This window comes from Chaetodon auriga, chromosome 7, assembly GCF_051107435.1.
Source record: "Chaetodon auriga isolate fChaAug3 chromosome 7, fChaAug3.hap1, whole genome shotgun sequence".
Lineage (NCBI taxonomy): Eukaryota > Metazoa > Chordata > Actinopteri > Chaetodontiformes > Chaetodontidae > Chaetodon > Chaetodon auriga.
This window is the reverse complement of record NC_135080.1, coordinates 11,267,065-11,283,072: the sequence shown is the minus strand read 5'-3', so window position 1 is coordinate 11,283,072 and position 16,008 is coordinate 11,267,065. Positions and strand designations below refer to the sequence as shown.

Sequence of the window (16,008 nt, the reverse complement as noted above, 5' to 3'; positions counted from 1 at the left end):
ACAAACACACAAACAAACCTGGAACTATGAATGCTAGTCTTCCTAGTGATTAGGCAAGGAGTGTTCACCTCTAGGCTACTTCAAACCGTTAGATCTGACCTCTGACCCTTAGTGTGACCCTGTAATCTTCAAGAGGAAGGACGGTGCTCCTTGTCCAACTGATCTAATAACAGATTTCATCAGTCTTCTCAAGGTAGTTAACAGTCAAGTCATTTTTGAAGTCAGGTCAGCCGTTAAGGAGCAACTTTTACCCAAAGCAAACAAACAGGTGTCCTGCAGTTATCGGTCCAAACACGCAGACAGAGGGAGATGTGAGGGGTTCTCAACGGAACGATGTTCCCACCGAAGCCAAGTGTTACGTTCCCAACAGCGGAATCATAACAGGTCGGCGGGACAGATGAGGTGCAAGTCTTAAATCAATACTTTCTCTTTTTCTTTCGGAAAGAGTGGCTGAATCTAAAATGGACCTCCTTCTTTTTCTTTTTTTTTTTTTTCTTCCAACCCTGGAGCCATTTCTCCCAGCAAGCCTCTTTGGACAGAGGCGACCAGCTTCACATCATTAGCTCTCTGGGTAATGTGCTATCGTGCAACTCGTGCACGTCCGACAAGGAGAGAACTTCGCCTCGACGCCCAAAGAAGGTAATCGTCAAGCTTTTTTTTTTAAAAAAAAACTTTTCTTTTTTTTTTAAAGCCTGAATAAATAAGAAGAAGCCAGAAGCCGAGCGCCGCCTGCTGACTTCAACGTGAAATGAACGATCCGAGCAGCTCTCATCTGAGGACACTTTCAGCCCGGGCGGTCCTCGCTGTAACATAATTACCATCAGCTCAGTACACTCCTCAGGCCTGAAGCGGTCAAGGCCGACCTTACTCGCATCCCTCTAATGAGAAGAGTGACCGTTACATTTCTGAAATGTGACCACAGCTAATGAAATGATTGGACGATGAAATGTCATGTAAAAAGTCGATTCGCTCTACGTAGATCTATAGCCCGGTGATGAGTGACAAACAGTCTCTCGTTCTCTCACACACACACACACACACACAAAACAGGTCCCTGATTCTGACTCAAGGTCTTTCATAGCACCGTGATTTAACTAGTGCATATACAAACACACACACACACACACACTCTTCTGTACAGTAAAAAGCACCAAATGACACAACCTTTGTCATTTGTCGAGCGCACGGAGGCCGGCCTCACACCCCTCAGTCTCCGGCCTTCAACTGCGCTCTCATGATCTCTATTTTCAGTTGGTTAGCATGGTGTGAGAGCTCGACCCGCACGTCTGCAGAACTGGATCGTGACTGTGGAAATGTGTTCGTTTATCTTGTACAGCAGAGTGACAATTCATCTCACACAAACACACACACACACACGCAGAAGTAGAGGCAGAATCACAGGGACGCTTGTATACAGAGACAAACAATGAGACCTGGCCGTAAAGAAGAAATTAAAGCTATTTGTTCCAACACTGGTTAGCGACTGTCTAGCGCCTCCTCGCTTCACACGCGCGCCCACGTTTAACATTCTCCAACCCTAAAACACGACACCACGCACACACACTCTACCTGGAGTCTTTGGAATGTAATACATTGATTCCCAATGAAGAGGCCGGTCAGGTGATTTCTGCCGACACTTTCCGGGAAAGGTTACTGTTTTTAGTCATGCCTACGTACGTATGTTAGCCACAAGCAGTTCGTTAACTACTAAAAAAAAAAAAAAAAGATCTGTAAGATGAAATGTGGCGGTGCATTCGTGCGTGCTGTGCGGTGTGAGTGATTCCTCGGTGAGAGCAGTGTGTCAGCACGTTCAAGCGCACAAACACACACACGCAGTGCTTCGTAATAGTCGGCTGACTTAAAAAAAAAAAAGCACAACAGAATATTGTAGTGTAGAAAAAGTGTTACTCCAAACATGATTATTTGAAAACGGAGCAGCCGGGATTTTAAAGTTATAAAAAAGCAGTGTGATTAGTATTACAAGAAGTCACTGAGGCATCGGAGAACAGTGAGGGAGACTGAGGGGAGGTGACGTCCTGTGGCGATGACCCAGCCAGTGGGGTGCAGGACAAGTGTGTGTGTGTGAGTGCGTGTGTGTGTGAGAGTGAGTGAGTGTGTGTGTGCGTGCGTAAGCAGGTGAAATCTGTCCACTGTAGTCTTCAGTCTCTTTTGGCCCAGTTGTTTTTGTAGGACTCTGGAAGAGGAAAAGAGAGTAAACAAAGTCAGACAAACATACAAAAGAACATTTTTCACAGGTGAATAAATTCCAAACATTTTTGTTCTAGTTGGAAGGGGAAGAACAATTTAAGATGTACCTGCGCAGGGGATTATAACATAATAATAATAAAATAAAAGTTGATTAAAGGGGAATGTTTTGAGGTTAAACTGTTGACGCACTTAGAAATGAAAGCTCTCCATATATGTTCAGAAAGTCAAGAGGTTTGGGCCAACGAGGATGAAAACAAATTTAAGATGTGCTCCATCATCTCCGTCATAAAGTCTGGGGACTGGCAAGATGCAGATTTTGAGATACCCTGACTTGAAGCTTGTAGTATGAGTCAAGCTTCAAACACGCTCGATTCTACAGTTCCCAAAACACAATTCATTTACCCCCCCGATGATAATAAATTATAGTTCAGTTATTTTCCCAGACTTTGGAAAGCTCCCTCCTGAGCCACACAACATTACACAGGCTGAGCAGTTTTAACCGTGACGAATACACTGATCTTTATGTGCCTGAATTGCAGAGTGCCCCTTAACTGATGTACATGTTTTAATGATAAAAAAATCATGAATAACGCACATCACATTGGGAGTAATTGAGGAGAGTGAAGAGCTCTGCAACTTGCTTAATCTTGACGGACTTTCACTGTGTGAACGTTCTGGATAATAAATAATACGTCCGTCTCACCAGAATGATGACAGTGCTGTCAGACAAAGATCTTGGCAAGTGCATCTGCGCCGGCGCTGGCAATGAAGGGCTGGGAAGGGTGGAAGGCCACGTCATGAATGGCCTCGTCGTGCTTCTTCCTGTGAGCCGTGATCTCCTGCACGCACGTCCTGTTGTCCAGCATCCACAGGCGAACCGAGCAGTCGTGGCCTGCAGGGGGCAGCGAGCAGGTGTAAACAAAGACAACAATGTCATGAGGGGCAATGGAAAGGAATCCGATATGTGCAATACGTTACACTGCAGACTATACAGAAGGTTTCTGATTTTAAGATGTTCAGCTGCATTAGGACACAGTAAAGCTGAGTGGTACTCACTGCCAGAGATGAGGTAAGTGCCTTTAGGGTCTGTGGTAAGACAGGTGACCGCATCCAGGTGAGCCACCATGGAGTGAACAACTTTACCTGTACAAACACACAAAGAACGATTGCGATGCATTCACAGTCCAGGAAAAAGTACATCTAAAGAGAAAATGGACGGATGACAAATAAACCCCCTCCTGCAGATACCTGTCTTGTTGTCCAGGAAGCGGATGGTGCGGTTCTCGTGTGCAGTGATGGAGACGGGCTCAGACGGGTGACTGACCACACGGTTGATCAGCTCACTGCCTGCAAACGAGGACGAACAAGTCATTTTAATCCACTCTGTTTCTCTAATCGCCTACTCGTGGTGGAAAATCACTGTTGGTGTCTGGAACGTACCATCCTTGGTCTGTGTCTCTAGCGCAGTGGTGCTCTGCTCTGTGTTGAGGTCGTAGAGCAGCGTCTCACCGCCGTCAAACGACACCACCACCTGGTTGGGGTCAGTGGCCACAAAGGCCACTGAGGTGGGTGTGCCGTGCTCTGGGAGAACACAGGAGATGGTGACGTTGTGCAGCGTGGACACAATACAAAAGCTCAAATCTGCATACTCAACACAGATGTTCTACCTCTCTCCTTGTTGAAGACGGACAGGCAGGGAGCCGAGTTCTGCGGGTCCCAGATGCGAATGGTGCCGTCGGCCGAGCACGAGGCCAGACGATGGTGGGCTGCCGAGTAAGTTAGACCCCACACGCTGTCCTCGTGGCCCGCAAGCACGCTGCTCTCGATGCTGGGATCTGGATGGACAAACGCACATATTAAAACACTGGAATTCGTGGTTGTCTGCCTTCACCAACCAATCAAGTCGAAGTTTACATCCATGTCTGTTCAGATTTATATACGTAGTGACGACTGTGAAGGCATTTAATAAAAGGTATGTTTTGTTGAAACTGCTCTCACTATGTTGACGTGTGAATAATTTCCTGCGAGAAACATGTTGTCTTCACTTAGAGACTATTTTTACAGAGGAACACAGAGGACTGATAGAGAGCTTCATCACATGGCGCAACGACAATCTCCTGAAGCTCAATATCAGCAGAACCAGTGATCTTGTGGTGACGCCAACGCTTCAAATATGGACGCTGCTGAAGGGAAGCTACAAACTGTAAAACGTGGATGCTTCACATCCGTCAGCACAGAAGATCCATACAATCAGTACAGTTTCATAGTGGACACCCAAGATGAGTGTCACCAATTCAGTATGAATTAAAAATAGTGAAAGAAAAAGTGTTTCTGCCTCAGAAAATTATGATGTTGTGGTGACGCTGACCTTTGACCTGAAATTTTGCGTTCACACAAATGAATGAACGGGCTGGATGGACGTACAGGCACCCAAAAAACATAATGCCTCTTGTCACAGCTGTCGTCAGTCAGGCCTAAAAACATAAAGGTTACTTTACTCAGAACGCTAAATCCTCTGGCAGCGGAGGATAACTGACCGTAGTTGTCGTAAGGATCCACGTTGAGGTCTGGCATCTTCCAACATCTGACGGTTCCGTCTAGACCTCCGCTGTAGCAGGAGTCTCCGTCCTCACCCATGGTCAGTGACAGAACGGCTCCGCTGGACAAAGAGAGAGAGGCAGGTCAGCGGTCGCACCGAATCTGTGTATGTCAGCGGCAGGTTTGCGCACAAGAATGTGTATTTTGTACGCGTCTCAGCCTTGACTCACCTGTGCGCCCGAAATGTGTAGATGGGCTCAACGTCCAGCGCTGCGTTCCTGTGGAGGGACAGAGTTTTGTCAATGTGCTTCCTAGTTTTATTTGTATGCTGTTTGATTTTCTATTTGTTATCTGTCCGCCTGCTGCCTGGAAAGCTTTGAGACTCCCTGTGGATCCACCGGTTCTTACTTTTTTGAGTGCATGGCCTTGTTGAGGTTCCACAGCTTTAGCGTTCCATCCTCAGAGGCCGTGAGCAGCACCGCTTGGCTGGGGTGAAAGGTCAGAGCGCGGATGGCGTCGAAGTGGCTGCGTAGTGTGAAACGAGGGTTCCATGTCTTCTTGAACTCCTCCCTGTTATCCTGCATCTGAGGGGACAATTAAAAACAGTGAACATTCACATACTTTCAGCACAAAGTGTAGGCTGGACTGCGTCCTGTGCAAACGTGTAATTACATCCATGGAGAGATCGTTGTCATTCGCAACCGTGAGGTCAGCCAGTTCGCCCAGGTTCATGTCCCCTCCTCCGACAGCATCCATGATGAAGACGTCAGAGGAGAAACCCAGGGCGCCGCCTGCAGGTAGGAGGTGGAAAAGCACAAGTTACTCCTGCGTCGTGACAAAGCATCGAGGCCCCGCAAGCGCAGGCTGAGACAACTGCAAAATACAGCAATGAATCTTTGATCTGCTTGGCAGGAGGCCATTCATCCTGTTTCCTTACTCCCACACCGTGTACCAGAGGAAATATTTATATATTTAGAAAATATTTCGCTGTAGGAGCAACTTTGTGCGTTTACCCCCTACGCAGGTTTTAAATTTGAACAACACTGAGACATGACAGCATCTAAATTTGAGATTCAAGTCTACAATCATGAGTGTGGGAGACTGAGGGAGAGTGCTTGGAGAGGACAGTCTATGGTTTTCTACAGGGCGTATTTGATGGGGAGGGTCTTACCTTCCCCGGAGCGAGCCTGTCCCGATACAGAGGGGGGCGGGGTGGGTTTAGGGGGGAAGTCCGACATCATGCCTTGTAACTTGTTCCTGCGGTTCTCTGAACCCGGCAAGAGGAGAGAGACACAAAACATCCAGTCATGCAGAGAGGCGGAGGACGGACGGAGAGAGGCCGACAGACGGAAAGGTGAGAGACAGACGAATGTAGACGGAGGAAAAGGAGATAGATTTCACTCTTTAAACACACAACACACGCTCAGTTTTTCAACACTCTGTTCGTGAGAGGAGGGAATCAATAAAGGCACGCTCACACAGTGTAAAGATGGCTCAGAGGATGAAATGTGGACACAGAAAAAGAGAAGGCAGCATGCGTGATAACACTTTGAAATGACCCCAGACCACAGAGAGTGCACCTACAGACAGAGATGACAGCTACACAACTGCAAAGAGTCACAGACTGACAGCTCGTGAAACAGGACAGAGAGACAGCTGGTTGGGAAAAGAGGTTGGTTTTATTGACAAGAAGAGATGCCCACGACACAATGAGAAGTAAAAGATAAAAAGGTGAGCGGGGTGGGGGGAGGTGGCAGAGAAGACAGATACACTGGTGGCAGTGACTCTAGCAGTGCTGGTGCTGATGGTGTTGCTACGGCAACAGCGTACCTAACTCCCGTCCGTCCCCCGAGATCCGGGCCTCTCCCGCCCCCTCCCCATCCTCCCCCGAGCCCAGGAAGTCAAATTCGCTGAGGGCGTCCTCCGAGTCGTCTTCGTCCTCCTCGTCCTCGGGGTCCAGGTCTGTGGTCATGGGCTCTGAACCCATCTGGAAGCAGAGAGCAGAAACTGACGTTACTCACACGAGTCTGCGGTTCGTCACTATCCGTTGGATCTAAAGATCGCCGATCGTACCTTCGCGCGGGACTTCTTGTTCTTGCGCGGCCCGTCGATGCAGTCGGTGGCCATGCCCTGGAAGTCGTCTTCCTCGTCACTGTCGTCTTCATCGTCGTCCTCGCAGCCGTGCAGGAAGGGGATCTTATCGAGCACGGAGCCCCCCAGACGCTCCTTAGAGCTTTCCTTGCCCGCGTTCCTGCAAACACACACAGAATTATTCTCTCCATTCCAAGTTAAAACGGGACAAAAGGATTATTTAGGACAAAACCTTTCAGACGGAGGCAGGATGACCTCAATTACACTGTATAATAAGTCTGGCCAGTACAGACATTTTTCAATCTGAAAAAGTGCAACAACTAAGAGCTGTACCTACTGCATATTTTCTGTGTAATGACAGCGACACAACCTTAGTTTTAATCTAATCATGTTGACATGGTGGAGGAGGCCTTTGAGATTAGGGTGTTCCACTGTGGTGAGGGTTAACTCGACTTAAGCCACCTGCACGTTTTCTGTCCTGGTAAATCTTTCCCACAAAACATCCTGACTCCGATCATCGTGAAGACTTGGTCCAACTCTACTCTGCTTTGTGTAAGAGGTCTTCGTCAGACGGTCTTTAGAGCACAGCCCACTCTTTACAGCGCTGTGTGTGCGCTGCCTCTTGAACTGAACTGACCCGGATCAATATATCATATTTCAAGGTCATGTCTGTGAATAGATAATCAGATTATGGTCTGAAGGTTAAAAATTAGGCCACGACTTTAAAGGGTGGCACGAGATTAAGAGCCTATGGTGTCCATAATAACAGCTGCATGACCACTGTACTTAAATTAGGTGGAAAAAAACATGTGGGTAAACATTCATAAAGAAATGTATTCAAGAGATCAACAAACAAAAACAAAGAAAACTGTCGCTCTGTTGCTTCACTCATGCAAATTTTGTGGGCATCACTATTCTTTTCAGTGGAGCAGAGAGAGAGAGAGACGCCGTCTGCTTCCAGTCTCACCTCTTGATTTGTTCCTCTATCTGTCTGACCAACAACGACTCTCCGCCCGCCCGGGGCTCCGGCTCGGGGCAGGTTTCGCTGGGCGGGGGCCCGTTGGCCTCTGGGCTGCTCCGCCCGAGCAGGGAGCGCACGCGCTTGGACCGCATGTCCAGGATGGTGTCTGAATAACCCACTTCCTCAAGATATCTACATTCACAGGAAAGAGCAGGCATGAATATATACCCAGAACCACACAGATGAATCCTCACAGTCACAGATCACAATAAAAACCATCACACAGGGTGCTGAGATAAAAAAGGGAGCTGATGACGGTGAGGCCTTACTTGCGTAGTAGCTGACGTCCCTCCTTCCAGGACATCTGATTGGCTGGCTCGGAGTCTGACTCAGCCGGCCCATTGGGAACTACAGAAAATAGATTGGTCAATAGTGATGCAACAGCACGGCACAAAAAGAGAAAAGCAGAAACTTTGAGGTGAAAGTACAGCCGCAGCAAAAGATGCAGCAGCAGTAGATGATATAATATCTCCACATAACAGAGTTTACGAGAGCTCGGGTTAACATACGTTGGTCTGCCTCTGTCTCTGGTTTCTTGTCTCCAGGACTCTGGTCGTTTCCTGTCTTCAGTTTCTGGTGCTTAGCCCTGCAACCCCCCCAAAATAACCACATGAGGGCAGCATTGCAAGCAAATAAAGGAAACTCTTGCGCTGTCAAATCGCTAAAGCACGCAAAACATAACAACAGGCTGAGTGGATAAGAGACACGAGGACACAGGGACGCTTCTCTCACCTCTCTTGTTTGAGTGCGTACTCCAGCATCTTAATCCGCCTCACCAGGTCCTGTTTCATATTCTCCTGCCCTTTCCTCTCGCCCTGCAGGAACGCCACCTGAGCCTGGAAACACACACACAATGCTGAGAAAATAAAAAAGGCACACACACACACACACACACACACACACACACACACACACACACACACACACAACCAAACCACTCACAAGCAAATCAGAAAATCAGTTTATACAGACGCCGTGACTCTGCCATAACTGAAGAGAATCGGTGTGCCGCCTCAATTAAGGCCGAAAAGTGAAGCATTTGATGTGAACAGAGGCCGCGGACGTGAAGGGGAAAAAAAAAAAAAAGTTTGATGTGACGAGCATAGCAAACATGACTTCTGAGAAGCCAGAATAAGTAGAGGGTTGTGGAACAGGGCTCTTATTTTTAACTTCTCCTAACCGAGGGCCTCAGTGCGCATCTGCAGCAGAGGAAAAACACGACAGACTGGCCAAATTCAAATATCCTCTTTTAAGACACATCCTTCCTTTGTGTGCTTCCCCTCTTCATTTTCCGTCCGCTTCCTTCCTCGCCGGGCCGATAAAATTCTTACCTTGAGGAAAGAGGTGTTCACCGCCCGCTCCTGCCAACAATTAAAGGAGTTTTGTGAGAAGGAGAAACTTTGAAGGTTGGAGGAGGGCTATCTTTAGACAGGGTCTTCCCTTGAGTAAGGCATCACAAAGCATGAAATGTGAAAGGGCTGTCGGAGTGGATGAGAGAGATGTCTAACACATGTTATGACATGACAGCAGGCAGATTCTCTGCAAAACCGTGACTGGAAGGAGAAAAAAAAAAACACAGTGATCCTAGTTCAAGGTGGGTTTTCAAAGTCTGACCCCTTTCTACTCTCGGGGGTTTGCACACAGGTGATTGCAGACACAACAGTTTTGCATTTCGGCCCTCTCCTCCCGCTCTCCCTCTCTGTGCCGGGCGGCGCTGGAGCATTAATGCCGATTGTTTTACAGTCCATTTCTCCTCTGCACGTCCCTGTCTGTGTCCACGACTCTGCTCCCACACGCTTACGCAGTTCTGCAAAACTAGAACAGTCTAAAAACACAATCTCGTGGGGCTGGCACTCGGTCTACTTGAGAGGGTAGTCAATCACCCAGGAAAGCGTGCACACACACACACACACACACACACACAGTCATGTAACCAGCTAGGAGGGCTAGTGGAACACAGGATAATCTGCCAAGCAAACCTTACTGCTGAGTAATCCTGATTAATGCAACGTGATTTTATACGCTTATCTGAGAGTTTGGGAGATACTTGTCAGAGCGAGGATGTCAACGGAGCAGGGAAGACGCAAGAGGCTGAGAGATACAGATAACTTTATGTGGTTTATGCTTAACCCAGGAGGAGCAGCTCAGCTCTTTCAAAAACGTCTGAAGCGAAACGGCTGATGAATGAACTGTTTTTGTGTGCACAGAGCACTGAAGTCATTTAACAAGCTGGGAAAGACAGCGACAGAGAAGTCATGTCAGCCTCGCGTGAACAGCTGTGAAATAATTTGCTTACATGGTTGATAAAAGCATCGAGCACAGCGTTAGCGGCAACAGCGGCCACTGTGTAGCCGCTGTGTTTTGTAATGGTTATATGCAATAGTGTATTTGTACATTTCACCCAGGCAGGAACACTTGATCCAGTGTGACATAACCAGACATTAATGTTAACATGTTCGAATAAAAGCCGAGCAGAGCCGCGCTGTTGTGGGAGGTTCAGATACAAGAAAACAGCATGTGCATTACATACCCTGTACTACGAATGGTTAACAACAGGTGGCACATGGGTGAGAAAAAAAAACCCAGCTCACATTAAACTGACATCTTCAGAGTTAAATAGCAAAATATTAGCTCCTATCAGTAATGGCTTTAAGCATCTGAGCTGCCCTGATGCTGAGGCCGGCGGTGGGTCACAGAGAGGCCAAAATCGAATTCAAGAGAGGGGTTAGATACGAGGCCTTCTGTTCACAGATAAACAAGGCTTTAACACAGACTGCTCAGACTCAGCCTTGATGCACAGTTCTGCTTAAAAACCTACTGTAAGACCACGACCCAAACACGATGGCACAACTGGCCGCACACAGGTCGCCGCTGAGCTCAACGGTCTATATGTCACAACTGAACTGAGAGCAGGAAGGCTTGCTGAAGACAGTCAGAAGCAGCCACGCTAAAGTCAGCCTGACACGAACGGTGATTCAATCACTTCCTGAGTCAGCGGCAACCAAGTCTTCAAATGAGCCGAATCAGGAAAGTGCTCCATAATTTCCGCCTCTGCAGGAATGCGTCCTGTTCATCCTTCAGGGGCAGGGCGCGCATTTCTACACCTACTCCCACACAGACGAGCTACAACCTGCTCGCAGATAACCATCACGTCCTTGTGCGGCGGTGTCACGCCGCGATCCTAGAAGGACAGGTTCCCGCTAGCGCCCAAAACCTCAAATCCCTGACACAGCTTTTGTTGGCTGAGACGAGAGACACGGCTCCATGTGTACACACAAACACACACACCCAAATGCTAACATGACAATGAGGGCGCACTGTCAGAGCTGCCTTTTCCTGGGACATAAAGGTAGCTAAAACAGAGGGACGAGTGTGTCAAAGGCTTTATTTCTGTATGTCTGTATCTCATTCTTTGCTCTGACCTGGTTTTACCTGCTCTTCCTTTCTACAGTTTCTCTTTGAAGGTGGCGTCAGAGCAGCGGGGTTTGTTCCATTCATCAGCTACTGAAGGTGGTCTTATCTTGGACTGACCCGTAAATTAAGAGCCAAAGTGGATGAGCCCGTCACAACAGTGTCGGAGCAGCAGGTCAAAGCAAATCGCAATATGTCGAGGCGTAACAATAAAATATGTTGGTCTTTTGGGTGTCATCTGATGTAAACCCCCCCCACACACACACACACACACTGACTGTGGTTATTTTCTGTGTATTAAGTCGGTAAACTAACAAAGCTAAAGCTAACAAAGCCTAAACATACAAAGGAGCCTTGTTGCGAGCAAACCTGTCGTGCCATCTGATCTCTCCTTCCTGTGGGTGGGTTTTCCTCCGTGTGGCCTACCGCCGCTGACCTTTCCACAGTTTGTTGTAGCACGGAGAGCTGACACATTTAGCCTATTCTGTCAGTCCCTCTCTGCGAGCTGCGGAACAGGGTCAAGGGCAGCTTTCCTCCTCCACTGGCCACCCTCCATCTTCTCATCCCTTCATCCCCATGAGGGAACCCATGAGCCAACAAGTAGAGCAATGAACTTTTCTGGGACAGTGCTTTGATGGAGTGAGTGTGTGTGTGTCTGTGTGTGTGTGTGTAGCATTTAGCCAAAGAATGACATCCTAAAAAGTTGGCTTTGCTGGCCAGGTTTATTTAGAAGATGCCTGATAAGCACTGGGAAGCAAAAAAGTCACAGTAAAAACAATCAAACCAGGGGATTTTCCAGATTTCAGGGGAAAGAATCTGAGAAATACGACAACAAGCGGACGACTGCATCCGGATTAAACACCAAAAATCAACACGTGTTTAACAGGAGCGCTGCGAGCCTGCGTGGGTGGGAGGCGCACACTGTAATGCACTACATATGGATGTCATATGTGTGTCATGGCTGAGAGCGCAGAGCTATTAATTAGAGATGTGTACCCAGGGCCCCCGGGGCCACACTCTACAGGAAGTGATGTCATCTGGGTCACCAGTAATCTATTCTACACCACTACTGACACAGTTGATAAAATTAAATAGCTGAAAATGAGAATAATCCAAAGGGAAGCAGGTACAGGTCTGCCCTTTTCCCCGGAGAGTAAGTGTAGTTGGTTGGTTCCGTGTCTGATGTGCAATCTGTTTGTCTATGAAATTACAACGAGGATCAGGAAAATAACAAACTAATTACTCCAGGCATGTTCAGACACACTGCAGCAGCCATGCCGTTTGATAGAATACACTGGGAAAAAAAGCTCCCTGTGTGTCTGAAGGACGGCGGGACAAGGCCACTGCCACCTGTCCCCTGGTCCTGCTGGGACGTCCCACCTGGCCCGGGAGCGGGGAGGGCCCTCATTCCTGGCCTGTCACTGGAGACGCGATGCCACAGGTGGCCTTTCGCACCGAAAAACTCGCTCCCGGAGACGGCACATGTGTCACAGTCTCACAGAGCCGCGCTGCGCGACAAACACAGACGTCCGAGCTGCCGCGCACACAGTCGTTAGATGAACGTGTTAATCTCAAATATCAGCGATGGTTTCCCCGCAGCTTTCTCGCTAGCCTTATGAACGCCGTACGAGCACAAAATGTCATGTGTGAGGGACATGTGAGCAGACTATGGACACATACACAGAATGTTGCTAACTGCAGGACATGGCCGTGGGGGGTGGGAGAGGGGGGGTGCATGCTAACTGGCATGCTGAGAGCCCCTGCGAGCATGCTGGCAACAAAAGCCAGAGGCCTGTGGCTTGTGGGTGTTAAAATGTAAGCTAGGTCAATTTTTCAAGCTGGCACTCGGGCGATCCTCGCTCTCTCTCAGCACACAACGTGGTGCTAATTGTACCCGTGAAACCAGACCATGTGCGGCAAATACGTACACGCAAAACACAGTTCCATAACGAGCGCTAATGGCATGTTGGTACGTGGCGATGGCCTCCTTCTGACTTCCACCAGCACACGGCTGCAGAAGCTCGCTGCACAGCCCGTTTGTTATTGTTCATCCATTTTTCATCAGGCGCCTATTTATAACTGCATAGGTTTGAGTCGGGGGCAAAGTGAGAAGCGGAGTGACACAAGAGAGGCAATGATGTGTTTTTTTTGTTTTTGCTTTTTCTGTGGATTTGTTAAGCTCTTGCGCTGCAGACGATAGTTCATCCTAATTACAAGCGAACTGTGGCTGCAGGAGGAGGACCGCAGGCGGGTCTGGGAATCACGGAGCGCTTTAACGTCTTTGAATGCGTGGACGTTTTCCTAACCTGCCTCAACGCTGGAACAATCCGATGAGTAAGCGCAGCTTTGCCCGGCGATGCTGTGCCTCACACACATGCACGCAGGAGAGCCGCACAGTGCGGCCTCTGTCTTCTGCCGTCGGTCTCTGACTATCTGCAGCCATTAGGGGACTCATGCCTGGCTCAAGGGCATTTCTGTGGCGCTGACTCACACATTCGCATAGATTTTTCTAGACATTTCACACATTCACAAGCTCCCTTCTCTCACCTAAAGGCGGAAAACACATATAAGTGTTAGCAATCAGCAGGTCACTGTATGCTGCATTGAGTTGTAGCTAGGATGGTGCTTTACGGACAGCAATCAAGACAAAAAGTATGAATGATGCTGACAAATACAACTGCTTTACAAACGTATAAGCCATGTTCATCCACCACACCACTGACTCATCCGCCCGTGTGCCAGGCCCCAATTCGAAAATGTTGATCTGCTCTCACTGCCACCAGATACACAGACACACACGTCACCACAGACCACTATTTGTCAAGCTTACGCCTTGGAGAACTTCGTCTGAGGAGGACTTTGCAGCAAGATGTGATTTAGTGCAAAACCTGCTCGCTGCCCGGTGAGAGCGGAGGCCTGTGAAAAGCTCTTTCTGCCGCCGTAAACGGCATCAATATCCAGCTACTCTTCATTTTACAGAGGGGTTTCCTTAAGTGAGGACACGACTTTGACGAGTGACCCCCAAACAGCTCTCACATGCAGTGATTTAAACAGGGACTGGCTGCTAGCTGTGCGACACTGTCATCATCTTTAAACCACTCCAGCACAGACACAGATTTGTGGGATATGAAACCCTGAAAACTGTCTGCTTACATATTTTGATTGCACATGAAGCCCATCTGATAGGGGGTCCGGCGTGGGCAGGCCCCTTTAATAATACCAGGGAGACACTGCAAGGTAGCCACACCCCACACACCTCTGTTTACCTATTTTATTGCAGGATAACTTCTGTGATACAACCCGCATCGTCTACCTTTGTGTGTCTTTGGCAGTGAAATGAAACTGGTTATGTGGGCATTTGAAGGCCAAAGGGCACAGATGATTGAAGCTGTCTGGAAATGCAGTTTACTCTGTGTTTGCAGGCTGTTTGGCTCGAGGTGATCATCAGCTGGAGGTCAAAGACTGCCTTCATTTTCCTTTACTGCCTGGTAATGATAGATTCTGGTCAATATGATATAACAGGGTGTAATGTTAGCCCGTTAGCATTTTGTCATCCTGCCTCTGATTGATTGTGGCTCATGTGTACCGTCACAAAGCGACACTAAAGCAGCTCTTGCTGTCTCCCTTCTGGCCTCGATTCGGCGGTAACGCTGCAAACGCAGGCTAAATGAGCAATTTACCCTGAGTTCGTCTCTTTCAGCCTCCCAGCGGTATTTCTCGGCCTGGAAGCGTCCCCACTCGTACTGGATGAAGTGCAGGATCCCAGGAAGCGTCATACCCGCGTCCCCGTCCTGCAGTTCCCGAGCCTGCGACGATCCGGGCATGGCCCCGGCTGCTGCCGCCGCCGCCGCCGCCGCTGCCATCGCCCCGGTCGCCGCAGCTGATGTCGCCTGGCCCGGTGCTGCTTTGGGCCCGTTTGGGTTGCGCCCCGCTCCGCTGCTGCCGCCGCCTCCGGAGTTCGGGTTTGGTCCTCCGCCGGATCTGTCCGCCTCCATTTTAAGCGTTCAACCTTTCGCCAGGATAAGGAGGTGGAAACGGGCAGAGTGTACGAACAATAATAATAAAATAAAAAGTACCTCGTACCCTTCTTCCAACCCAGCTGCACTTCACTATAAGCGACCCTCTTTTCTTCCTTTTCTCACACGCACAGAGCAAAATTACTATTCAGGTGGTAAAATACTACACTTCCGCTTTCAAACCTTCAAAATAAAACACCTTCGAGCTACATGTTTTGATCACGTATCTTATTGTTAAGTTACCAATGAGCCACATTGAACGTACATTCTCAATCGGAAACGTTTGCTGAATTAAAATTTAAACATGGCGATTAAATGGCTATCACACGAAACAGGTGATAAGATTTTGCTTGCGACTCTTATTTTGTATATCCGTGATGGGTTTCCTCCTCCTTGTGTTTGCTGTTGGAAATGCCCACTGTGGGTGACAAATAAAGGGCCATGTTTGCTGTAATACACAATGAACATGTCGCTAAGGGAGTTCATTTCCTGCCATTTTGTGAGCAGGGATCATTGAGGACAGTAAAGTTAGCCAAAATTGTCCACAACTGTATTTCCGATTTGAACTTTCATTAAAAAAAAATCTCCACCACTGATCGACCGTGATTTTTGTGACGTGCTGCTTGTGTGGTTTTAACAAAACGGTGGATATGCATACTGCATGCTATTTTTGCCGTCCAAGCACACAATATTCATTCCTCTGGTGGTGCTGATACAAGCAAA

The 16,008-nt window shown here is 48.3% G+C and overlaps 1 protein-coding gene across 1 annotated transcript; it reads right to left on the bottom strand.

Moving 5' to 3' along the window:
• Nucleotides 1–497: 497 nt before the first annotated feature.
• On the bottom strand, nucleotides 498–15,403 carry strn4 (striatin, calmodulin binding protein 4). The gene is made up of 18 exons (XM_076734754.1): nucleotides 14,950–15,403; nucleotides 8,591–8,694; nucleotides 8,368–8,444; nucleotides 8,128–8,206; nucleotides 7,805–7,990; nucleotides 6,820–6,997; nucleotides 6,577–6,733; nucleotides 5,918–6,013; nucleotides 5,419–5,537; nucleotides 5,155–5,330; nucleotides 4,977–5,024; nucleotides 4,746–4,867; nucleotides 3,876–4,043; nucleotides 3,649–3,789; nucleotides 3,457–3,555; nucleotides 3,265–3,351; nucleotides 2,912–3,100; nucleotides 498–2,194 (listed from the first exon to the last, which is right to left on the bottom strand). The coding sequence occupies exons 1-17, from the start codon at nucleotides 15,262–15,264 to the stop codon at nucleotides 2,931–2,933; spliced, it is 2,322 nt and encodes a 773-aa protein (XP_076590869.1). The 5' UTR covers nucleotides 15,265–15,403; the 3' UTR covers nucleotides 498–2,194; nucleotides 2,912–2,930.
• Between the last annotated feature and the right edge of the window lie 605 nt (nucleotides 15,404–16,008).